Below are 26,000 nucleotides of genomic sequence, written 5' to 3'. Positions count from 1 at the left end.
AAAAAAAAAAAAAAAAAAGCCATACAATTCTTAAAAATATCATACGTTAGTCTGTGCGCACAAAAATAAGACAGATTTTGTACACCAGTAGGGTACTGCAGGACAGCTATACAGAAGTTTTATGACTTTTTGGAAAGTCACAGTTAATTAGGCTGACTTTAACCCCTATTGGGCAAGCCCAATTTTTCAAATCTGACATGTTACTTTGTGGCATTTTCTTGGCGCATCTCACTCTAGTCCCTCCCTGGAGGACTTATCAATTTGGCACACTTTTGTGTCTATTAAAGAATTTGTGAAATTTGGTGCTAAAAAGTCACAAAAACAGCTTAAAGACAATTTTATATTTTGTGCCACATTCATAAACTGCTTGGACCATTTTGAAGAGTTTGGTGTAAAAAAAAAAAAAAAAAAAAAAAAATCAGCGCAAACCAAAAGACAAAAAAAAAACAATAAATGGCAATTGATGAATTTAAACACTCCTGTTTCGGCCTTAAATGGCTGCAGTCATACAGCAAGGTCTGAGTGGTGCCCAAAGACTGGCTGACACCCATGAATGTGACAAGTGTATAGTGGAAACTGAGTCACTGTTACTTGGAGTGAACATGCATTTCTCTAGCAGAAAGCAATTCTTGGCAGTAATTAAGTGTTTCCACCTTTTTGTTAACTATATCCTGCCTTGTCTGACATGTATATATTATTCATATTGTGCTGAGTATAAAGTAAAACTTTTCACTTTTCCTTTTTAGGTGCTTCAAAATTCTCAGTGCAAATGGTGAAGCCAAAGTCTTCAGACCGAGAGATAGAGATGATATGGTTAAACGAGTGATTGAGCCAATGGCATCTGAGGGCCTGAGAACAATTTGTTTGGCGTATAGAGATTTTCCTGCAGGAGAGCCGGAGCCTGAATGGGAAAATGAAAATGACATTTTGAGTGGACTCACCTGTCTCGCTGTTGTAGGAATTGAAGACCCCGTCAGGCCAGAGGTGCTTGAGGCTAATATCTCATTTATGACCATTTACTATATGATGTGATGTTAACACCCCTAATTAACATCACTGGTTGAAGGCTGAATTGTCTGAGGATGTGAGCTTCCAGTGATTTTTACAAGTAGTTTCTCCCTCTCTTGCTAGGTACCGGATGCCATAAGAAAATGCCAGCGTGCAGGTATTACAGTACGTATGGTTACAGGGGACAACATTAACACAGCCCGAGCTATTGCCACAAAATGTGGGATTCTTCACCCCGGAGAGGATTTTCTGTGTGTAGAAGGAAAAGAATTCAACCGGCGAATACGGAATGAAAAAGGAGAAGTAAGTGTTCTGATGTTTTGTTTTCTTTTGTTTTTTTGTTTCTCCCACTTTTTGACCATTTCTATTTCATTTTATTGGCAAATACTTTTTCATGTAACAGATTGAGCAAGAGCGAATAGACAAAATTTGGCCTAAGCTTCGTGTACTTGCTAGATCGTCTCCTACTGATAAGCACACATTAGTGAAAGGTAAGACCCAATATTCTGACTTTCCCAGTGTTTGCTTGCTTCTGTCCTGTGTGTTAATCCTGTGATTTGTGATTGCAACCTGCAGAGAACTACAATATCTTCTTTAAGTGATATATAATTTTTCTCGTTCGCCTTATTGGGGGACACAGAGACCTTGGGTGTATGCTGCTGCCACTAGGAGGCTGACACTATGCACAAAAAAGTTAGCTCCTCCTCCGCAGTGTACACCCCACCGACCGGCAGAGAATTCCTCAGTTTAGCTTAGTGTCAGTAGGAGGTGGACACGGGTCTTTTATTAGACCCATATCTACCTCGTCGTGCGTCGTTCCTTTTCAGGTTCTACGGAGGGATACAGAGTGAAAAGTCACATCTGTACTCCCACATGGAGTCTGCAAGTACGGCGTGTACTGCCACCCCGTATCCTTGCAGTTCTCCGCGGCAGGACCAGCCAGATGGACGCCGACACCAAGACGTGCCAGCGACTCCAGGGGTCCTTGTCGCCAGTCTCCCTCCCACTCGCCTACCAGAGCCTGTCGGTTGGATGAGACGCAAAGACTTCTTCAGACAGGTAATGGATCGTGGATGGGTGAGTATTAGGCCCCGGCTTCATATTTATTTTCCTGGCTGCCCATTCCCGACGGTCACCTCTTCAATGGCACAGGGGACCCCGGTTGTAGGCGCTGCGGTCGCTCGCAGTCGCCACAAGGCTATAGGCAGCTCAATGTTGCCGGGCATCCCCCCCCCCCTTTCTGGGGACAGGGAGCACAGGGTTTTTTTCCCTATTGGGAGCGACTGGCGTCTGCGGCGTCCCTCTTTTTCGGACCTCCGCGCCGACCCCCTGCTGACAGGCGGCCGCCGCAACTAATTTAGGCCCCGGCTTCAGTTCGGGCCTACCGCTGCGTCGCGGCCATGCCCCCCGCCCCTTTCTTCTAAGCGGGCTTCTCTCCCGCTCTTCCCAGGCCCTCCCACCGCCTGTCCTTCACCTGCCCAGCCTGTCATTGGCTAGAGGGCGGTGAATCATTAACCCTGCGTGGTGCTCCGCCCTTCCTCCTCTCCTAAGGCGCGCTTTTTCTCAGGACGGCGCCATTTTCCCAGCCTGTTAGCCGGGCACCAACTCCTCACTGGACATCATCTTCTCCAGCTGGTTTTTTGTCAGGAGGGCTGTCGGCCGGATTTCGCTCTGACCTGCATCCACTGACAGGTCGCAGAGCATCGCTTCTGGGGACACCGGACCGTGAGTAGCTCTGCACTGCAGACTGACCCTTCTCCGCCCTCTGTCCCCCAACCTTCCGGCATTACCTCAGCTTTTCACTATGTCTAAGTCTGATCGTACCCGCTCTACCGCCCCCCCCTGCACTTTAGTCAAGTACTTTGCATGTTCTTCGTGCAATCGCAAACTTCCCTCAGGCCAGTCCACTCCCCTCTGCCTGGATTGTAGCAATCCAATTCAGCCTGACGCCGTCCAGGAGCCATCTTCGGCCCCAGGTGAGAGTGAGCCCCCCATGCCTGGCTGGGCCTCCTCGCTATCTCAATCAGGCTATCTCAATCAGTGGCAGACCTCACCAGGGTGTCTCAGTCCCTGGTGGCCGTTCTTGATAAGTTGCCCCTGGACTCTTCAGCAGGGCCAAGCAGGTCCCAAATTGTTCCATCTGAATCAGCCAGCGGTAATCGCAAAAGACCCAGGCAAGATTCCCAGCCGGAATCCTCTCCTAGTCCCATCTCACCGCATAGCCCTTCTCACCAGCCTCCCTCTCGGGCCTCCTCTCCCGAGTCAGGGGAAGTGCTTTCGGACAGGTCATCTGAGGGGATTTTAGAGCTGGATTCAGACCAGGATGCAAGCATGAAGGTCACAGTGCAGGACCTCATTGCTGCGATCCATCATACCTTCGATATTGCTGACTCCCCTGCGAAATCCTCAGATCAGGAGGTTTCGTTCAGACGGGCAGAAACTCCCTCCAGGGTTTTTCCTTTCCATTCCCAGTTTGGGAAAATTTTTACCAAGGAAAGAGAGGATCCGACCAGACGCTTTCAAAGAGGAAAACGTCTCGGCATACTCTACCCATTTGCTAAAGAGCTCACGGACAACTGGTCGGCCTCTCCCTCGGTCGATCCGCCCGTGTCCAGGCTATCCAATAACACGGTTCTCCCGCTTTCAGGCGTGGCGTCCCTAAAGGATTCTAATGACAGGATTGTAGAATCCCTGGCGAAGTCTGCCTTTGAAGCGGCTTCAGCGGCGGTGTGTCCAATCTTTGCTTCATCCTGGACAGCAAAGACCATAACCACGTGGGCAGACGACCTTCGGCAGGGCATCTTGGATAAGGCGCAACCGGAGTATTTGGCCAATCTCGCCAATCAGATCTCCCATGCTGGGGACTATCTTCTCTCCGCTTCCTTGGATGCTGCATCCTGTGCAGTTCAGGCGTCAAGCAACGTTATTGCAATTCGACGTACAATTTGGCTAAAGGCATGGCAAGCAGACTTGTTTTCAAAAAAGTCCCTCACTAACCTGCCCTTTCAGGGGGTGCGCCTCTTTGGGTCCCAATTGGACCAGATTATTAAGGACGCCACCGGAGGCACGAGTTCACTCCTCCCTCAGTCCAAGCCTCGCAGACCCCCACTAAGGCGTCAGTTTCGACCCTTTCGGACTTTCCGCCGTTTCAATACGGCAGACAACTCCTCCAGCCAACAGAGACCGCAGGCTCGCCAGGAGAGAAAGAAAGTTTCCTTCAGACCCACTCCTTCCTGGCGACCCCACTCCTCACAGGGCAGACCGTTCAGATCTAGATCTGGACGGTCTACTTCAGCATGACTATCATCGGGCACGCGAGGGGCCTTTCCAATTGGGAGGTCGACGACTTTCCTTCAGGGACGTTTGGCTGGCCGCCGTGGAGGACGCCTGGGTCAGGGAGGTGGTATCCTCAGGATACAAGATAGAGTTCGTCTCTCTCCCACGGGATCGTTTCTTCGAATCCCGGCCTCCAAAGGATCCAGCCTTGATCCCGGGGTTCTCTACAGCTATCGCTGCTCTCCTCAGTTCCGGGGTGATTGTGCCCGTTCCCGAATCGGAGCGCTTCACGGGGTTCTACTCGAACCTGTTTGTAGTGCCGAAAAAAGACGGCGCAGTTCGACCCATCTTGGATCTCAAGCTGCTCAACAAGAGGGTCCGCCTTCGCCACTTCCGCATGGAGTCGCTTCGCTCGGTCATCGCCTCCATGGAGGAGCAGGAGTTCATGTGCTCAATAGACATCCAAGATGCCTATTTACATGTTCCAATTTTCTCCGGACATCAAAAGTTCCTGCGCTTTGCGATTCGACAGCACCACTACCAGTTTGTCGCACTGCCCTTCGGTCTTGCCACCGCTCCCAGAGTCTTCACGAAGATCATGGTTGCGTTGATGGCTTTGTTGAGAGTCAGAGGCCTCGTTCTTTTCCCGTACCTAGACGATATTCTGATCAAGGCTCCCTCATTCCAACAGGCTCACCAAAGTTTGTCAATCGTCCTGGACACTCTTTCCAATTTCGGGTGGATTGTCAACAGGAAAAAGTCCTGTCTGGTTCCTACCCAACGCCTGGTCTTTCTAGGTCTTCTGTTCGACACTCGTCGGTCAAGGGTCTTTCTCCCACAAGAAAAGATTCTCTCTCTGCAGCAGGAAGTACGATCGCTGCAGACCTCGCGATTCCCATCCCTCCGTACAGCCATGAGGGTCCTGGGAAAGATGGTCGCGGCGATAGAGGCAATTCCCTTTGCCCAATTTCACGCCAGGCCTCTCCAGCAGGCCATTCTGTCGAAGTGGAACAGGTCGCCTCGGTCCCTGGATCGCCCTGTCCATCTTTCTTACCGGATCAAGCGGTCTCTCAACTGGTGGTTGTCGTCACCTCTCATTCTATCGGGTCGATCCTTCCTTCCCATTCACTGGCAGATAGTAACCACAGATGCCAGTCTCCTCGGTTGGGGTGCTGTGTTCCGCAACCACACTGTTCAGGGTCGATGGTCGGATCGGGAATCAGCGCTACCAATCAACGTTCTGGAGATTCGAGCGATCCATCTTGCTCTGGTCCACTGGGAAAGGCTCCTCAAGGGACTGCCGGTACGGATTCAGACAGACAACGCCACAGCGGTGGCATATGTCAACCGCCAAGGGGGAACACGGAGTGTTTCAGCCCTGGCGGAGGTGTCCAAGATTCTTCGTTGGGCGGAGATTTCCGTTCCGACAATTTCCGCGGTTCACATTCCCGGCGTAGACAACTGGGCCGCCGATTTTCTCAGCCGCGAGGGTCTCGCGGCGGGAGAATGGTCCCTACATCCGGAAGTGTTTCATCTGCTCTGCCTTCGGTGGGGAACCCCGGATGTAGACCTCATGGCGTCTCGCCTCAACAGGAAAGTCCCACAATTCGTGTCCAGGTCTCGGGACCCTCTGGCAGTGGGCGCCGACGCCCTGGCCGTTCCTTGGTCCCAGTTCGAACTTCCCTACCTGTTCCCTCCTCTGCCTCTTCTTCCCAAGCTGTTGAAGATCAAGGCAGAAGGACTTCCGGTCATTCTCATCGCCCCGAATTGGCCCAGAAGGTCTTGGTTCGCGGACATTGTCAACCTTCTCCTCGCGGACGCCCCCTGGAAGCTTCCAGACAGAACAGATCTGCTGTCTCAGGGTCCGATTTGCCACCCCAATTCTCGGCCGCTCAATTTAACGGCGTGGCTGTTGAGACCGAGGTTCTGAAACGAGCAGGATTTTCCGACCACGTAATTCAGACCATGATCCGAGCCAGAAAGCCATCATCTTCCAAGATTTACTACCGTACTTGGAAGGCCTATTTCACTTGGTGTGAGACCAATGACGTCGCGCCCATGTCCTTTTCGCTCCCTTCAGTCCTAGCGTTTCTTCAGGCAGGATTGGATGCGGGGCTTGCCCTCAGTTCCCTGAAGGGTCAAGTTTCGGCGCTGTCCATTCTGTTTCAGAAAACGTTGGCTTCCCGTCCTCAGGTTAAGACCTTTCTTCAGGGCGTGGCTCACACGGTCCCGCCGTACCGGGCGCCCGTGGATCCATGGGATCTTAATCTGGTTCTTGAGGTTCTGCAAGGTCCGCCCTTTGAACCCCTCAGGGATATTTCCCTTTCTCTCCTTTCTTGGAAGGTAGCCTTTCTGGTGGCCATCACCTCCGTCCGGCGCGTGTCGGAATTGGCAGCTCTGTCGTGCCGCTCTCCCTTTCTGGTTCTCCACCAGGATAAGGTAGTTCTGCGGCCTCCGCCCTCGTTTCTTCCGAAGGTGGTGTCCTCGTTTAACCTCAACGAGGATATCGTGCTACCGTCCCTTTGTCCGAATCCAACTCATCCCCGAGAGCGGTCCTTGAACAAGCTGGACCTGGTTAGGGCGGTAAGAGTCTATCTGTCTAGGACGACTTCCCTGCGAAAGACAGAGTCTCTTTTCATTATCCCTGATGGAGCGCGGAAAGGTCACCTGGCGTCAAAAGCCACCATTGCTCGCTGGATCAGATCGGCTATCCTGGAAGCCTACCGTGTTAAGCGTCGCGGAGCCCCTCCGAGTATCAGGGCCCACTCTACTCGAGCAGTGGGTGCCTCCTGGGCGGTGCGCCACAGAGCTTCCGCACTGCAGCTTTGCAAAGCTGCAACATGGTCATCGGTTCACACGTTTGTGAAATTCTACAGAGTCCACACCTACGCTTCGGCGGACGCCAGCCTAGGTAGACGGATTCTGCAGGCAGCGGTGGTGAGTCCGCTGGCCTGATGGAAGTTTGTTTCCCACCCCAGGGACTGCTTTGGGACGTCCCAAGGTCTCTGTGTCCCCCAATAAGGCGAACGAGAAAACAGGATTTTTGGGTTGCTTACCGTAAAATCTGTTTCTCGGAGCCTTCATTGGGGGACACAGCACCCTCCCATGTTTTACAGCTCCTGTTCTTACTTTGGTTGAATGGTTACAGTTGAGTTGTTTATGTTGTCAACCTATTCTGTTACTTCTCCTACTGCTTTCTCACTAACTGAGGAATTCTCTGCCGGTCGGTGGGGTGTACACTGCGGAGGAGGAGCTAACTTTTTTTGTGCATAGTGTCAGCCTCCTAGTGGCAGCAGCATACACCCAAGGTCTCTGTGTCCCCCAATGAAGGCTCCGAGAAACAGATTTTACGGTAAGCAACCCAAAAATCCTGTTTTTTAGCATGTACATGCAGTTACCTGTCATAATTCATTCTCTAATGACATATATCCTTAACGCCAGGTATAATTGACAGCACTGTCTGTGAGCAAAGGCAAGTGGTAGCCGTGACTGGTGATGGGACCAATGATGGGCCGGCATTAAAGAAAGCAGATGTCGGCTTTGCTATGGTAAGACTGTCATCATTACATAAACTACTTTTGATGCTCAATTTCTTTGATCTCTTTCAATGCTTTAAATTGAACATTTTAAGATCTTTCCAACCTGCTTCAGCGCAGATGACAAATGCTCCTTTTATATCAAATCACAATAAAGTCATATCCTTTTGGGATCCTCAGAAGATAACAAAGAATCCCTTCTGACTTACTAAGACAGCACAAACTAATAAAGCAATGTATTTTACACAGAGGGACTATAAAACGCTGCCTATTATAGCAAAGAACGTGAATTTAGGCAAGTAAAGGAAAAAAGATTTCATATGTAAGATTCAGTTGAGTAACATACATATTAATGTGCAATAAAAAGTGGCAGCAATAGAGCTGGTTACTGCCAATATTACATGTATGATACTGCAAGGCTTTCAGGGGGGTGTTCTGATTTAAAAATAAAGCTATAATGAAAACTGTAGGGTCAGTAAGGGTCCCGCACCAGTACTCCATCTTTTAACATTTAATGGAGTAGCGGTGTACTCGCACAACCAGCTCTGTTTGACTGCTCCTGGCTTTGAACATTGAACTGGAGGGAAGGGACAAATGAACCACCCATTCTAGTGATTGTGGGAGCCCAATGGAAAATCTTTATTAACCGGAATTACCCCTATCTGCATCCATTTTCCATAGAGCAGTTCTCTCCTGCCTCCCGGATTCTTGCTCTTATGCGTCTGCTTGATTGACCATTCAGATCAATGGCCTTGTCGCCCCGCTGGCCTAACTGGTACTTTGACGCTACAGCCAGAGGCAGCTTTGGCTCTGCAGTATTGGAGAAGCAGTACTTTCATGCTCTGTTTAAAAGCGCTGTGTAAGCTCCTTGCCGAAGAGAGAGGCTATTGCGACTAGACTGCAGTGATGGCTGGTGGTAACTTTGGCTAAAAGGAGTGAACTATTAAATGAAAATCTCTCCATTTCTGAGAGCTGACAAGCTTTGTAATAACTTGTCAATTGCAAAATAGCTTGTTTTTTAAGCACTTTGCAATTTCAGCCATTTATGATTGTGAGTGACTCTTTAATGTAAAATCACAATGCATTGGAAGGTAATGAGTTTCACATAAACCATTGCTTTAGCGCTCTTCTCTACCTCATGTCAGCCTGTACAGGTATAAAATGAATTGTTACATGGCCAAACCCGTTCCTCCGGTACTGAGAGATCAGTGTTTGAATTGGTATGCAAAAAAGGCTGTAGATCTGAATCCTGTGTCACACCAGCTCTATTACTAGCCTTGCTTCGCCTCGCCTCTTCCTGTTGGACTGACTATTCCTTTGCTTGAAGTTACACCGCATACAGACTGTCAGTTAAGCAGGATTAGGAAGTGCTGGGCAGGGAATAGAGCTGGAGTGACAGAGGCTTCAGATCTATAATCTCATTTGCATATCAATTCAAATGCTAAAGTCTCCATACTGGAGGAGCAAACTGGCCATTTAAAGGTATTTCTGGACTATTGCTGTTCCCTTTAAGGAATTTTAGGGTAAAGCTGATTCCAGCAGAGTGGCGATATACAATCCTCTATCTCTGCAACATTTGTATTATCATTCGGCACCTGCTTTTTCTATTACTATGAGGCCACATACCTTGGGTGTCATTTAGTACTTCTGGTTTTTCAAGCTCCATGCATTTTATATTATGCCTCTTAAAGTCTTGTTATCACACAAGAGATGTCCTTACCGCTTCAGACTTGTGTTGCACTGTATCTATTTCAAGGTGATCTTTGTGTTGCGAAGTAACTGTTATGTGGTCATTTGTAACCCGGGTGTGTTACATTTCTGAGTCATTGCTCCTTCACGGGGTGGGTTTAGTGACTTAGATTTAGTTTTTATGTTTCTAACTGGGGAAAAAGGAGTGCTATTGTATGATGTCTGCAATGATCATATGCATGTAAACATGGCTCCGAAGCCTAAGGTGTGGAAGGTATATAGGTTTATATCTGCAATGAAAAAATATCTGAAGTTTCCAATGGAAGAATCTTCCCTTTTCTTTCGAAATCCATTTACAACGTTAAAATGACAGGACAGCAAAGCATGTCTGATGCATTTTTCACCACTCAGTCTTAATGGTTGAAAAATGTTGCATGAAGGGAAAAAAAAAATTTTTAATTGGAAATTTCAGCTTTCATTTACTTACGGCCATTGTTTGTATGGATAAGCCAATGGGTGGAAGTCCTGTGGAATATATGGTAGTGGAAACGTTGAACCGGTGATCTTGCGTTGCCTGCCCACTGCCACGTCATGGCGAACCTTATTTAGGTCTCCCACATATTTCAGTAAACACTTGATTTTAAGGGAGCTTCTGTAATAAAAACCTCACTAAATTTTCAACATTAATCCATAACCCAGCCAAACGAGGACATTACGGCGAACCTTAGTGAGTCCCAAATCTTAAAGGTGCAGCAACCACCACCAAAGCTATATCTGAGCAGCATGGTAGTGACCCAGATGTGCCACTGCACCCAGGCTGCAGACCTAAACCCCCACAGCTCCAGGGCATAGCACCACAATAGATCATGTAGAAGTCTTGGATGGGCAGTGCATTTCAAGTGCTTTTTTCTACAGCTATTATGTGTACAAGTAAAGATTACGGAGAATGGGTCTGGTTTCCCACAAGTCCGTGTAAAGTCATGCCTTCCTGGATCATTTCTTAGAGCTGTAAAATAAACCCTAGTGATCTTATTCTAGCTATGTCTGTCTATATTACTCACCCTATAGGGACGCTATACTGAGCTCTGCCTGTCAGTGGAGGTTGGCACCCTAGGTTTCTGCGGTAGGCACCCCCCACTCCTCGGCGTCTCACCCTGGTGTCCCTAGAACTCCCTAAAATTAGTCCTAGTACGCCCTAAACCGTCCCTAAAATGGGCCCTGCCTGACTGTGGAGGTTGGCACCCTGAGTTTCTGCAGTAGGCGCCCCCACTGCGTGACGGCTCGCCCTAATAGTCCCTCCAATATAGACACACAATGTAGGTCCCAATACCCCCCCCCCAAAAAGGGAAAAATCAATATTTCAACAAATATCAAATAACCAGATGGGTGCGGTAAATGTTTACTTAGTATGTGTTGCTCAATATCATCATTACAAGAATACCCTATTGCCACCTTCCGTTAACAAGAAGGGCCAAACAAATCACATGGGTAGATAGGATGCAGATGTTAGCCTAGTAAATAGGGATCCCCAAAGGCAATAAGGTACACAATGCAATGATGCAGTTTAAACTGATAAGATACAAATCAACAAAGCACCCATAATAGGGCTTGTAAGGCAATAGGGTGCACAATGCAGTAACACAGTTCAAAGTGCACAGTGCATCAGTCAAAAAAGAATATACTCATCTATTTGCCGTAATGCATCTTTTAGATTGGTCCTAGATCCCATAAGATGATCTTCAATCAGGCTTCATTTAAGAATGGCACCCGTTCCTAAGCAATGCGCCGACTCGTTTCCCCCCATGGGAATAACGGGGGTTCATCAGGGAATGCAATAGCCACACATATAGTAATGCAGATGCAGCATTTTTGGGGGGGTATTGGGATGTATTGGGACATTTATTGTGGGTCTCTATTGGAGGGACTATTAGGGTGAGCCATCGCGGAGTGGGGGCGCGTATCGCAGAAACTTAGGGTGCCAACCTCCACTGTCAGGCAGGACCCATTTTAGGGACGGTTTAGGGCGTAATAGGACTAATTTTAGGGCGTTCTAGGTACACCAGGGTGAGACGCTGAGGAGTGGGGCGCCTACAACAGAAACTTGGGGTGCCAATCTCCACTGTCAGGCAGGGCCCATTTTAGGGACTGTTTAGGGAATGCAATAGCCACACATATAGTAATGCAGATGCAGCATTTTTGGGGGGGTATTGGGATGTATTGGGACATTTATTGTGGGTCTCTATTGGAGGGACTATTAGGGTGAGCCATCGCGGAGTGGGGGCGCGTATCGCAGAAACTTAGGGTGCCAACCTCCACTGTCAGGCAGGACCCATTTTAGGGACGGTTTAGGGCGTAATAGGACTAATTTTAGGGAGTTCTAGGTACACCAGGGTGAGACGCTGAGGAGTGGGGCGCCTACAACAGAAACTTGGGGTGCCAATCTCCACTGTCAGGCAGGGCCCATTTTAGGGACTGTTTAGGGCATACTAGGACTAATTTTAGGGGGTTCTAGGGACACCAGGGTGAGCTGCCAAGGAGTGGGGGCGCCTACCGCAGAAACTTGGGGTGCCCACCTCCACTGACAGGCAGGGCTCAGAATAGCGGCCCTATAGGGTGTTCCAAGCACACACCATATTCCTTCTTTGTCCTTTTTTGATTTCAACATGATTTAATTTGGTCGTATTAAGTTAGATTTTAAGGATTCTTGTTCTATGGTTTTTTGGTTCTAGGATCCTACTTTAGCTATATGCGGTTTTTGCTGTCTATATTACTCACTAGTGATCAATATTATTGTCAGATGCTGCAAATTACGGTCTTGCAATTTTTTTGTTCTCCACCTTTCCATGCACTTTATTTTTTCATAAGTAAATAGGAGAACTGACCAGAGACCCTCCACTTTTGTCACTCCTTCATATACAGTACTCCCACATTACAGCTTTGTATTGCGTTTTGTGCAGCTAGGGTCATAGAAGATTATGGGGCTTTACTCTGATGCCAGTGGTAGATATAACTCTCAATGATTAAGCAATAAGAGATTTTTGGGATATGTGTCTCCAAAACTCACCAGTATAAAACGAGCAAAAATGTGAGCAATACTAAAACATACCGGTAACTTTTAATATATTAAATTCAAAATTGTATATTAAACACATTTATCAATATTACCCTTAACTACAGGCAACAACAAATCTATGTAGTGAACGATTAGAATCAATATTTAAGCATAAAAAGTGAAGCTAATGGTGGTCAAATTCACACATGGTATCAAAGTGACATCTAGATTATGTACAAGTTGACAGTGGTCACTTTCACACTTTGTATATGACAGCATTGTACAAAATAGGGGACAACAGTGGAAGGACCTCACTCATATATCTGTGTGTACAGTTGTGGCCAAAAGTATTGACACCCCTGCAATTCTGTCAGATAATACTCAGTTTCTTCCTGAAAATGATTGCAAACACAAATTTTTTGGTATTATCTTAATTTAATTTGTCTTAAATGAAAAAACACAAAAGAGAATAAAGCAAAACATTGATCATTTCACACAAAACTTCAAAAATGGGCCAGACAAAAGTATTGGCACCCTCAGCCTAATACTTGGTTGCACAACCTTTAGCCAAAATAAGTGCGACCAACCGCTTCTGGTAACCATCAATGAGTTTTTTACAATGCTCTGCTGGAATTTTAGACCATTCTTCTTTGGCAAACTGTTCCAGGTCCCTGATATTTGAAGGGTGCCTTCTCCAAACTGCCATTTTTAGATCTCTCCACGGGTGTTCTATGGGATTCAGGTCTGGACTCATTGCTGGCCACCTTAGATGTCTCCAGTGCTTTCTCTCAAACCATTTTCTAGTGCTTTTTGAAGTGTGTTTTGGGTCATTGTCCTGCTGGAAGACCCATGACCTCTAAGGGAGACCCAGCTTTCTCACACTGGGCCCTACATTATGCTGCAAAATTTCTTGGTGGTCTTCAGACTTCATAATGCCATGCACACGGTCAAGCAGTCCAGTGCCAGAGGCAGCAAAGCAACCCCAAAACATCAGGGAACCTCCGCTATGTTTGACTGTAGGGACCGTGTTCTTTTCTTTGAATGCCTCTTTTTTTCTCCTGTAAACTCTATGTTGATGCCTTTGCCCAAAAAGCTCTACTTTTGTCTCATCTGACCAGAGAACATTCTTCTAAAACGTTTTAGGCTTTTTTCAGGTAAGTTTTGGCAAACTCCAGCCTGGCTTTTTTATGTCTCGGGGTAAGAAGTGGGGTCTTCCTGGGTATACTACCATACAGTCCCTTTTCATTCAGACGCCGACGGATAGTACGGGTTGATACTGTTGTACCCTCGGACTGCAGGGTAGCTTGAACTTGTTTGGATGTTAGTCGAGGTTTCTTTATCCAACATCCGCACAATCTTGTGTTGAAATCTCTTGTCAATTTTTCTTTTCCGTCCACATCTAGGGAGGTTAGCCACAGTGCCATGGGCTTTAAACTTCTTGATGACACTGCGCACGGTAGACACAGGAACATTCTGGTCTTTGGAGATGGACTTGTAGCCTTGAGATTGCTCATGCTTCCTCACAATTTGGTTTCTCAAGTCCTCACAGTTCTTTGGTCTTCTTTCTTTTCTCCATGCTCAATGTGGTACACACAAGGACACAGGACAGAGGTTGAGTCAACTTTAATCCATGTCAACTGGCTGCAAGTGTGATTTAGTTATTGCCAACACCTGTTAGGTGCCACAGGTAAGTTACAGGTGCTGTTAATTACACAAATTAGAGAAGCATCACATGATTTTTCGAACAGTGCCAATACTTTTGTCCACCCTCTTTTTTATGTTTGGTGTGGAATTATATCCAATTTGGCTTTAGGACAATTCTTTTTGTGTTTTTTCATTTAAGACAAATTAAATGAAGATAATGCCAAAGAATTTGTGTTTGCAATTATTTTCAGGAAGAAACTGAGTATTATCAGACAGAATTGCAGGGGTGTCAATACTTTTGGCCACAACTGTATATTACATTGACCACTGTCAGTTTCACTTATTTTTATGCTTAAATATTGTTCTAACCGTTGGCTACATATGTTTGCTATTGCCTGTAGTTATGGTTAATATTGATAAGCGTGATTTAATATACTATTTTTCTAATAAGTTGTGTTTTAGTAGTGCTCACAATTTTTGCTTGTTAGATTTAACTGTTCCACAGCACACCATGCCTATGGCTCCCTAGTGCTGAGCCTGCTTCATCAGGCCTGTGCCACTACCCTATCCCTGGAGGACCACAGATGTCGATAATGCACAGATGCTAATTGATTCAATAGGCACCATGCAATGTTTCAGTCCATGAGCAATTTACCAAGTTCTTCTTCCAGTGACAACAGACTATTGGCTAGTCACCAGGGAACATGTTTAATGGAAGAGGGCTGCTGAACGTGAGCATCTTCTGTGTATTGAGAAATGTTTTATCAGTCCTTTAGCCGTTATGGCACTTAGAGGCTTCCTGGCTAAGTTTCTTGTAGAACACATTTCATTGAGATCGTGAACAGCTCATCACCATGATGTTAAAGGAAATTTACCCAATTTTTTTTTTTTTTGCCCATTTCATCCCACAACTTTAATCAAATTCCAAAACAATAAAAGTAGGTAAAAATTCAAAATTCTGATTAAAAAAAGCACAAAACGTACTGTTTGTAGCTTGCATAATATTTTTATCGACTTACTTGCCCATACTGCCAGGACACTTGAACAGAATGCCAGAATCTGTTCACTTTACACTGTAGACCTCCCTTTGGTACCCCTATGCTGGAGTCAGTAATTGACGGTATTAATTCAGTTATTTTCTAAGCGAAAAGAAAATAATCAAACTTCAGCAATATGATTTATTTTTTTTTTTTTTAATGTATAACCCTGCAGTTTTGTTGAAGGTAATTTGTCAACCCCTGGGACGTCTTTAAGTTCTTAATATGGGAATGCAGGTGAAAGAATGGTTACAATAGTCATAGCTGTATGCCCATATCTGCAGCCTTGTTGAGAAATCGTCTTTTATTTTTTTCTGGTAATTTCTTCCAGGCTTGGGGGTGTGCGGTGCCTGCAAGAAATTTCTGCCTCCTGTCTTCATTTGCATACCGCCCCCTCCCATGCACATTACACTGCCCTGTGATGTGCATTGGTAGCCCCGTAATCCCGCTCGTGCGCCCTACAATAGCTCTATTATACTTGCCTTGCCCTGCTATGGGCATTGACTTCATAGTTGTTCTGCGCAGTAATAGTGACTCACAGGTGCAGAAGAAAGATGAAGCCATTTCGCATAGAAATGCGGCATAGGTACTGTATAATCTCACGATTGCCATCCATGGTGCTCCAGGACCACCAGTACACATTACAGGGCAAGATCGGAGGCAGAGTTTTTCTTCCAGGCACTGCACGCCCCAGAGCCTGAAAGAAATCATTAGCATAATGAAATAAGACTATTTCTCAACAACAAGGCCGTTCATATGAGGCATACCGTTAGAATGGTTAAACTAGTCCTATCACCTGTATACCTATATTAATAGGTTAAACACATCCCAGGGGGTGACAGATTCCCTTTAAGCAAACAACATGGATTACGCCCTGCTTCTTCTAATTAATAGGTTCCCACAGTGGGCACAGAGGAAGGCTAAAAACCAGCAGCTCTCTAACAAGCAGCTTGCTGTGTTCATAGCGGTCTACTTTCCAGTGCTAGTTCAAAAATAAAAGCTGTAACATGACGGACTGCCTGGGGTACATCTTCCCCTTTTTACAGTCTACATTTTCACAATCTGCATTGTTTTTTTTGGAACCTTCTGGCCACGATTGGTGTAAATAATACATTATTTTATGCTGTTGCTTGACTACAGTCCCAACTAGCTCCATGATTACTGAAAACACTAAAATTGGAGGGGAATGATCCACCACCACGAAGTGTAACCCAAAAGAATTCAATCTTTATTAGACAAATATTACATAATAAGGATTAATTAAAAAGGACTGCTAGACACCAATTACGGAACAAAGGTTACCATATGAAGCGCAGACAGTAAGCACAAATGTTCAACAAACAAGTGCATGCTGCGGTGACTGTTTATGTAAAGATTGCAAAAAATAAAGTGCAATAGCATATATCCCACAAGTATGCTCAATAATAGGAATAAAAGTGACCGTGCATAAAGTTCTCCTGAAGTACTAACGAAACATGCGTTGAGGCGGCGGGGACACTGTGGTTACCTTCACTGCAGTAAGTTTATTTTTCCTATTATGTGCCTCCTTTGCGGTTAGATATTATCTCTACCATTGCTGGTTCATTAGGCTGCACTCTCACTTTTGATCAATCTGCAAGCACACTGCACTTTTTTCATCAGTTTATTTATACTTTGCAACAGTAAGGGTACCGTCACACATAGCGACTCACAAGCGATCCCGACAACGATATCAATGTGTCAGAATCGCTGGTGAGTCGCCAAACAGACAGCTTCTCCAGCGATTCCGAGCGCGCGGCGTCGCTGTGTACTTTAGTTACCAGCAAGCTGTTGCATGGAGCTGGTAACTAAGGTACACATCTGGTTTCTAAGGGACGTGCGTCACTTAGAAACCCAATGTGTACCTTAGTTACCAGCTCCCTGCATCAACTCGCTGGTAACTAAGGTACACAGAGGGTTTCTGAGCACTGCGCAATGCTTAGAAACCCTGCGTTTACCTTAGTTACCTGCTGAACGCTGGTCTCCCGCCTGTCACACGCAGCGATGCGTGCTGGCCGGTGGGAGACCAGCGACCAAAAAAATGTCCAGGGCTTTCCTACAGCGATCAGCGATACCGGCAGGGGGGGGGAGCGGTCGCTGATGGCTGTCACACACAGCGATCTCGCTGGTGTGATCGCTGTTACGTCACAAAACTTGTGACTCAGCAGTGATCTCGCTGGCGAGATCACTGTGTGACGGGGCCCTAAGTGTATTGCTTTCACTCTGTGTCTCCATTATTATGGTTAGGTATTTGTTTACCACCGCTGGCCCCTTAGGCTTCATTGCCACTTTGAATTAATGTGTATGCACATTGCACTTTTCTTCAAGCAGTTGACTTTATGCACTGTCACTTTTATTCCCATTATTGAGCATACTTGTGTGATATATTCTATTTCACTTTATTTTTTGCAATGTTTCCATAGACTATCACTGCAGCACTTGTTTGTTGAACATTTGTGCTTATTGTCTGCGCTTCATATGGTAACCTTTGCTCCGTAATTGGTGTCTAGCAGTCCTTTTTAATTAAGCCTTATTATGTAGTAATTGTCTACTAAAGATTGAATTCTTTTGGATTATACTTCGTGGTGGTGGTCCATTCCTCTCTGATCCTAGTGTTTTTTGTATATGCATGAGTTTTTTGGGGTTTTTTTGTCCTAAATTAATTTACACTTGGGATTTTTTTCATATACAATGTACTGAGTCACTTAAAGCAATGCTATACTTCTATGCAAGATGAGCCCACATGGCTGTATATTGGAATGCTGCAGTTGTCATTTATTCGTCATACCCTGACAATCATTGTGAGTCTAAATAGAAGCCTATATCTGCAGATTGTGTGCATAATGCACCCGTACATGTCACTATTGACAGACATCTAGCCAACCCCATCCTGTAGCATGCTGTCTGCCTGTTTGGAAAACTATGGACGTGGTTTTCAGCACATAGCCTATACTGTTATTGAACACACCAAAGTACTGCCATCTAGTGGCTATCAGTTGTTACTGTTCATGCTGTTCAGCATTTTACTACATTACAACAAGCAATATGTTTTTCTTGGGAATGTAATAATGTACGGCAACTGAGACAGAAATCTGTCAGTGTAATTTTTTAGACTGGTTTGTAATACTTTTTTGATGCAATATTGGATCTAAAGCCAGAAGTAGAAGAGAGGGAGCATTGAGACTACAGCATTCTTTTAGTTTTATTGCAGGTCATTGTGCCGTAATTGTCAGTTTAAGGACATATTATGTCATTAGGATTTGGCTTGCCTATAACCCCCCCATGTAGGTTGCCTTCTTAAAGCCCCATACACATTAGAGAAAAGCTAGCCACCGCTGACCAATTTCACTTGGAGCAGCCAACCATCTAATGTACACAGGAGCCTCTTTGCTCTCCTACAACAGATGATGACGGGGGAGAGAAGGATGCGTCCTGTTGCAGAATTTCCATAGCCAATCCTCTTGCTGCTGAGAAGCATCTGTAGGACAATTCTGGCCGCGGTCTCTCCTAACGAACACTGGGCCGGCTCCTTCATGAAGGTGTTGGGAAAAACCGCTATTGGTTGTATTGCTCATTCAGCCATCTGATGTATATGGCAATCATTGGGGGCAGGTTAGCTATTCAGGCATCCCACTATTACAGCATGTCGGGTAGATGGACATCATATATAAACAGTGGGCTCCCTTAGTGTTTCTGCCAGTTTGTAAAGAACTTTTGTGTGCTGCTGTATTATTGCTATAATACAGCAGTGTGATTGTTGTGCGTTGCCATCATGTTTCCCCTGGATACCACCTTGTCTGAATATTGGTCTCTACACGGAGATCAGCAGTTTATGGTTTAGGCTGGGAGCAACTGTGTTGTGAATACGTCTGGCTATGTGCATGCTGCCCTTTTAGATATCTGGGGATTGTTGCCTCATCTGCGCCATATTTTCTCTATTACGTCTGAGACTGGTGAAGTGCCCTGGAACTAGAGAATAAGACTCTTCATGTCCTTGTCTAAGTCTCGCTGTTTCGGTGTCTTGGGACTTTCATGCATCACTCGGACCGCTCTGTGGTGCAGTACACTTGAGGCAGACGGGAGTCTCCGGGTTTTTAATAAAACATCATTTCCCACACTTACTCAGTGGTGTTGCTTGAGGGAATGCATGTGTTTTATCGAAGCTATAACTTTTTTTTTTTTTATTGACTTCACACAGGGTATTGCTGGAACAGATGTTGCAAAGGAAGCGTCTGATATTATTCTAACAGATGACAACTTCAGCAGCATTGTAAAAGCCGTGATGTGGGGAAGAAATGTGTATGACAGTATTTCCAAATTCCTCCAGTTCCAGCTTACCGTCAATGTAGTGGCTGTCATTGTAGCTTTTACCGGAGCATGTATCACACAAGTAAGTCCTGTAATTCAGCTGCTTTCCTTTCGTTTCCTCCATCCTATTAAATATGCAGCACTTGACAGATGACAATGCACGCTGTAGTGCCGGAGCTTGGGTGACTCCAGCAGTGATAGATAAGGTTACTCTAACATTTGGGGTGAACCATCAGGCGTTGCTATCTTGGTAGGTTTTTCTTTGGTCACTAGATTTGTCTTCTTGTAGGGGTGGGCTGCATATTCCCGAGGGGCTATTCAGGATAGTGCTGCTGGATTAACCATGGCTGTGCAATTATACTTTTTTGTTCACATAAATCTAATCTGTTCCTAATGATCTCTACCATGCCCTGACTCTCTCCATTGGTCTGCCTCCCTGCTCTGGTACAGTAAGGTGCTGAATGTACAGCTGCCTCTCTTCCCAGGATCATATACTTTGTGTAATAATGCTCATACAAAGAACCTCTGTCCATTTACCCAATGTAACCATACAATTTGTTTTCATCCATGTATGCATTCTGGTCCATTTAACAGGACTCGCCACTTAAAGCTGTCCAGATGTTATGGGTTAATCTTATTATGGACACTTTTGCATCACTTGCCCTGGCAACTGAACCCCCAACCGAATCCCTGTTGTTGAGAAAACCCTATGGAAGAAATAAACCTCTCATATCTCGTACTATGATGAAAAACATTTTAGGTCATGCTGTCTACCAGTTAGTTGTGGTCTTCACACTTTTATTTGTAGGTAAGTGCTGGATTTGAGCAACATCTACTGATTTTACTTTTTTTTTTCCCTTTTAAAATGTTTATGTATGTACCGTATACATTACGAAGTAAGAATACTTTAAAAAGCAGGAAAAAAAGAAAAACATTGTTTATAATCAGTTTACTTGCACAGTGAAAAGCTAAATATTTATTTTTAGTAAAATATTGGTTATATATATATATATATATATATATATATATATATATATATATATATATATATATATATATATATATATATATTGTCTGTTTATATTGCAGGGGAAAAACTATTTGATATTGATAGTGGGCGCAATGCTCCCCTCCACGCTCCCCCGTCCCAGCACTATACCATCGTGTTCAACACGTTTGTTATGATGCAGCTATTTAATGAAATCAATGCAAGGAAGATTCATGGGGAAAGGAACGTGTTTGAAGGAATATTTAACAATATCATCTTCTGCAGCATTGTGTTAGGTACTTTTATCATACAGGTAAGGGGACATGGCTCTTTCTTGGGAATTCAGTTTCTGAAAATAATTCTCGATCCTTACGTGTGACTGCATGAGACTGAATTATCCGATTAACCCTTCTCTCTAGTTATTAGAGCTAATGTATGCCGGGTAGCCTCATCGCTTGTTTCCATAGTGTGGGCGATTGTAAATGCTGATGTTTCTTGGTCTTCTCTTGTAGATCATTATTGTGCAGTTTGGTGGCAAGCCTTTTAGTTGTACAGAGCTGACAGTAGATCAATGGCTGTGGTCAGTTTTCCTGGGTATGGGAACATTGCTCTGGGGCCAGGTAATGTAAATGTTTGTGCATATATGCTGCTTTATTTACCTTTGTATAGTTACAGAGAAGTGTATAATAGTGTCTTCCTGAAATATTTAGCTTTCTAGCCCAGACTGTCATTTTGACATTAAAACTAGCTTGAGCTCCATGTCCAAAACTGATCTGCACCAAAGAAAAATATATTAGAAAAACAAGAAAAAATGATTCTAATTTTATAATGCACCTTCAAATTGTGATTGGTTAGGAATGTGGTGTGATGATTTTTGTGACACAGTTGTAGCTGCTTTAATCTGATCTTTACCATTGTTTAGCTGGTGACAACAATACCAACCAGTCGTTTAAAGTTCCTCAAGGAGGCAGGTCATGGGACACAGAAGGATGAGATACCAGAAGAGGAGCTTAATGAGGATGTGGAAGAGATTGACCACGCAGAGAGAGAGCTACGTCGTGGTCAGATCTTATGGTTTAGGGGCCTGAACAGAATCCAAACTCAGGTATGGTCCTGAGTGAGAGAAGCGCTATATAGGGGAGAACGTCTGTTCTAAGGGCTTGCTGCTGATTTGCTAGGGCTAACTGAAATGTAAGAGGGGTATGTGTGTGTGTGAGATCTCTCCCTTGTCTGTTTTCCTCAAAATGCTTGAAAGAATCCCTTTTTAGTTTCACTTGATCTTCCTTTACCTTTCTTCAATTTGCTTTTATTAGCTGCTCTATAAAGTGCCTTTTTCTCTTTTTTTTTGCTTTTGTTTTTTTTTTTATTTGTTATAGATGGGATGGTCCTTTCTCTTGTTCTCTCTCTCTCTTGCTGAGCAAGCTGTCACAATCTCTGATTCCTTGCAGATGGATGTAGTGAATGCTTTCCAAAGTGGAAGTTCCATTCAGGGGGCTTTAAGGCGGCAACCCTCCATCGCCAGCCAGCATCATGATGTAACAAATATTTCTACCCCTACACATGTAGTGTTTTCCTCCTCTACCGCTTCTACTACTGTGGGGTGTGAGTGTGTGTTCCTAAGTGCATGAAATTAACACATCCTAATTCACACACCTAACGTTTCTCATTTTCTCCTCAGTAAGCTCATTGTTCAGGCTGCTCATAAAGCTTTCCCTTCACAAGGATAATACACCCCATGTGTTTAATTTAGAGGGCTATTTAACTGGTTTGATTATTAGCAAATGCAAGCTTAAAAGTATGAGATCCTGCACGTTTTTATTTTTGTTCACTTCACCAATGTATTTTTGCTTATATACGGATGTATGTGTAGAAAATGAAAATTGTCCTATTAAATGTTCGAGTATATACTTAATGTTGGGTCCTTTTGGCCTCTGGTTGTGTTGAGGATCTATGTTCCACATTTGTTGCAAAAATGTACTGTTATACATTGGTCTGTAGGAACGCTTGGGTAACTCCAGAGCTATTTTTCTGAGGTCTATAAATCTTCAAGGGAAGGTTCCACTATTGTAACCAATTACAATGTCTGTGACTAGTAATGAACAAAGCTGTTCTAGAAATTGTCAACAGCTCCTGTCCAGACCAATGTGTCTCCATAACTACTACATCTCCCTTTTCCGTCTGCTTTTCCTACTGATGTAACCGAAGATAGGATTATGGATGGAGGGGAGGATGGCAACATACTCAGACTGCACAGGAACAGTCTGTAGTCTTTTACTATGGAGACATACGTCTCTAGGAGATGGAGACAGTTTCTATAGTTGTTTCATGTTACATTTTTAATTATTTGGATCAGTAAACATTGGCTGACCATAGCCTTCTGAATTGCCAACTTTCTAATGTACTTTATTTTCATTTCTCACTCTTTTCAAACTTTCTGCTTCTTGCAAACCTTGAAAACCTTTTTGTGAGACTAAGCCTGACCTAGTCTTTCACACAGGAGCGTTGTGTACTCCTGAACAGAGTGGAGATTTGTGCTGCTGCCTCCATGTAGAATGTAATCTGTATAGCAATCTGCAGTGGTGTGAAAGTTGGGTAGTTTCTCCAGCCTCTGGATGCAAACAGAGATTTTGAAACTTGGAGTAAAGCACAAAGTAAATTTGAAAGTTGCACGATATATAATTTTGTCTTGGATGCTCCTTAAGGAACCATTACATAAATGTGTTTATGTATATCTATATGTATTTGTGTGTGTGTGTGTGTGTGTGTGTGTTTGTATGTAATCTGTTTCTGGATGTATTATGTATTGTTGAAGGATTTGTCCATTAACAGCATATAGGCCGAGTTGGGAAAGAAAAAATGCTTGGCCTTTAAAATTGAAACACATTGTGGAAAATATGTGAGTATTAAAGAAGCCCTCATCAGTTTTTGTTATCCTCTTAATAGATTGCAGTCATCATATTATATAGCACGGTGTACTTACAATTGTTCATTTTGCCTTTCTACCCAGCTGATTCTTTTCTCTGTGTACACACAGGAAGTCTCTTACCTGCATGAGTCATCCCCCTCTTCAACTTCTGACGCTGCTCCACTCCTCCCCTGCCAGGGACTTTTGCAGTAATGACTCATGCAGGGAAAATAGACATTCTGTTTATATATGGAGCTTAGAAGGATTCAGTTAGTCAGTTTTTAATTACGTGACGTCATAGATCTAATGGAAAAGGGAAGAATTAGCTGGATAGAAAGGTAAAATGAGCAATTGTATGTGCACAGTGAAAGCTTTGATGGGTGGAGGGCTTCTTTATCTCCCAATGCTAGTCTACAAAAAAAACAAACAAGACCTTCTGTAGCTTACAAGATGTGGAAAGCACAGTAGTGAACCATCAGCTTTTTTTTTATACTTCAGTTGCTCAGTTGATATTGTTTTAAGGGGTTTTCTAAAAACCCTCGTCCCTGGTGCATATATTTTATTTTTTTTATTTATAAAAATTCTATCCTCTACTCAACTTCTGAGTCTCCAGTGTTGCTTCTTAGTTGACAGCGTAAGCCTGGCAGAGTCGCTGAGCTCAGTGCAGACAATACCAGACACTGAGCAGCAGCAGTGTTGGACCTGGGAAAGGTGAATAAAGCGTTTTGTTTTTAAACAAGCTCCCAAGGGGTGGGAAGGGCTTTTCTGATACAGCATAATGAAATTGAAGATGTTTTCTGGTAAGACGCTTGTTTTCCCTTCACCCATGGCAGCACCACCTGAGAGAGGGATCCGCCCTGCCAGGACAGGAACCTACTGAGATATAAGGGGCGGGACCTCTCCACTGCTTCAGTTGGGTTCCTGTCCTGGAAGGAACCTCACTATCGGCAGTGCCTGTCATGGGAAAAAGGAAAAAAAACCCAGCCCCGTCCCGGCGCGGGAAGAACAGGTATCTTACCTGTAGCGTCGGGTGCTGGGGGCACAGTCCCCGGGCCCTCCGGGGTTCCGGGTTCGTGTGAGCGCTGGTGGAATCCTCGGTGGCTGCGGGAAGCCTCCACCGCGCCGCCCTCCCCTCGCGCGCGCCCGCAGCTCGATCCTCGAAGCATCTGACTGGAGAGACGCGGGCGCTTTCCGGCCACTGACGTCAGCGGCGCAGAGGATTGTGGGCGCGCCGGCTGTTGTCAGATCCAGGCGACGGTGTCATGGCGCCTAGTACGAGGCCGGACGGCTTTTTCTGAAGGGGGGAGGGGAGGCCACTCACAGGACGGAGGCTTATTTAAACGAAGCTGCGGCGGGGCAGACGGTGCAGCGATGGAGTCAGACCAGGAGAGGTCCTTTTCTCTGCCGCCCTCACTGCCCTCCGGCCACAAACATGGAAGCCGCTCAAGCAGCAGCCGCAGGTCGAGAGAATCCTCGAGATCCAGAGAGCACAGGTCACGTGCTCCAACGCAGCCTCCAAGTCCGGTACCCTTGATTGCGGATGGTGAGTGATCTTCGTGAATGCTAGCATTTGTATTAAATAGGGGTTCCCTGTCTGTTTAACCCCGTAGGAAAGGCCCAAAAAAGCAGGAAGCAAGAAAAATAATAGGGACTGCGCCATATGTAAAGCGGCCCTAACAAGGGACTGGCAGACCTCTGTGCCAGTTGTATTCAGCGAACTATGGCGGAGCAAGCGCCTAGTTTCGCGGCTAATCTGATATCAGCCCTTAGGTCAGAGATGGAGGGTTCAATTAAGACCCTATTGAAAAAAAGGAGGAAAGGTAGAAAGGATACCCCTAGTTCTCCCTCAAATTCCTCTTCGACCTCGTCTCAATCAGAACAGGCATCCTCATCAGACTCCTCACAGTGACACAGGGTAAGCCATGTTTTCCGGTAGAAGACACAGATGCCCTCCTAAAGGCCATTAGAGCAACAATGGGCCTGCAGGAAGAGAAAACGACAAAAACCCTAGAAGATGTTATGTTTGGGGGGCTCCAGGAGAGGAAAAAGCGTACCTTTCCCGTGAACGAGAAGATTCAGGCGCTTATTGAGAGAGCGTGGAGGAAACCCGAAAAATCAGGGGCTCTTCCCTCCACCTCTAAGAGGTGATACCCTTTTGAACACAAGGACACGGAGACATGGGACAAAGCCCAAAAATAGACGCAGCAGTATCCAGGTCCTCTAAAAAATCGGCCCTGCCCCTGGAAGATTCAGGGGTTCTTAGAGACCCACTAGATAAGAAAGCAGACTCCTATCTGAAGCATGCATGGGAAGCGACTGCGGGAGGATTAAAGCCAACGATAGCGAGCACCTGCACAGCACGCTCCCTCATGATCTGGCTGCAGCAGTTGGAAGAAAAACTAGCATCAAGGGTCCCAAGAGAGAAGATATTGGCGGATATGTATCTCTGGCATGGGGCAGCAGCTTTTTTAGCGGACACCTCGGCGGATTCTATGAGGTTAACGGCCAGAGCAGCAAGTTTATCAAACGCTGCTAGACG

At 45.3% G+C, this 26,000-nt stretch overlaps 1 protein-coding gene across 1 annotated transcript in view; it reads left to right on the top strand.

Moving 5' to 3' along the window:
- Positions 1 to 26,000, top strand: part of ATP2B1 (ATPase plasma membrane Ca2+ transporting 1) — a 118,441-nt gene that overhangs the window by 86,317 nt on the left and 6,124 nt on the right. The window contains exons 11-20 of the mRNA XM_073557018.1: positions 747 to 984; positions 1,132 to 1,311; positions 1,412 to 1,499; positions 7,726 to 7,832; positions 19,459 to 19,650; positions 20,163 to 20,376; positions 20,658 to 20,869; positions 21,069 to 21,176; positions 21,479 to 21,661; positions 22,005 to 22,091. Of these exons, the coding sequence (XP_073413119.1) occupies positions 747 to 984; positions 1,132 to 1,311; positions 1,412 to 1,499; positions 7,726 to 7,832; positions 19,459 to 19,650; positions 20,163 to 20,376; positions 20,658 to 20,869; positions 21,069 to 21,176; positions 21,479 to 21,661; positions 22,005 to 22,091 (1,609 nt within the window). The remainder of the gene's footprint in view (positions 1 to 746; positions 985 to 1,131; positions 1,312 to 1,411; positions 1,500 to 7,725; positions 7,833 to 19,458; positions 19,651 to 20,162; positions 20,377 to 20,657; positions 20,870 to 21,068; positions 21,177 to 21,478; positions 21,662 to 22,004; positions 22,092 to 26,000) is intronic.

This window comes from Dendrobates tinctorius, unplaced genomic scaffold (assembly GCF_039654945.1).
Source record: "Dendrobates tinctorius isolate UK_male_01 unplaced genomic scaffold, ASM3965494v1 ptg000241l, whole genome shotgun sequence".
NCBI classification, from domain to species: Eukaryota; Metazoa; Chordata; class Amphibia; order Anura; family Dendrobatidae; genus Dendrobates; species Dendrobates tinctorius.
This window is presented reverse-complemented; position numbering and strand designations above follow the sequence as displayed.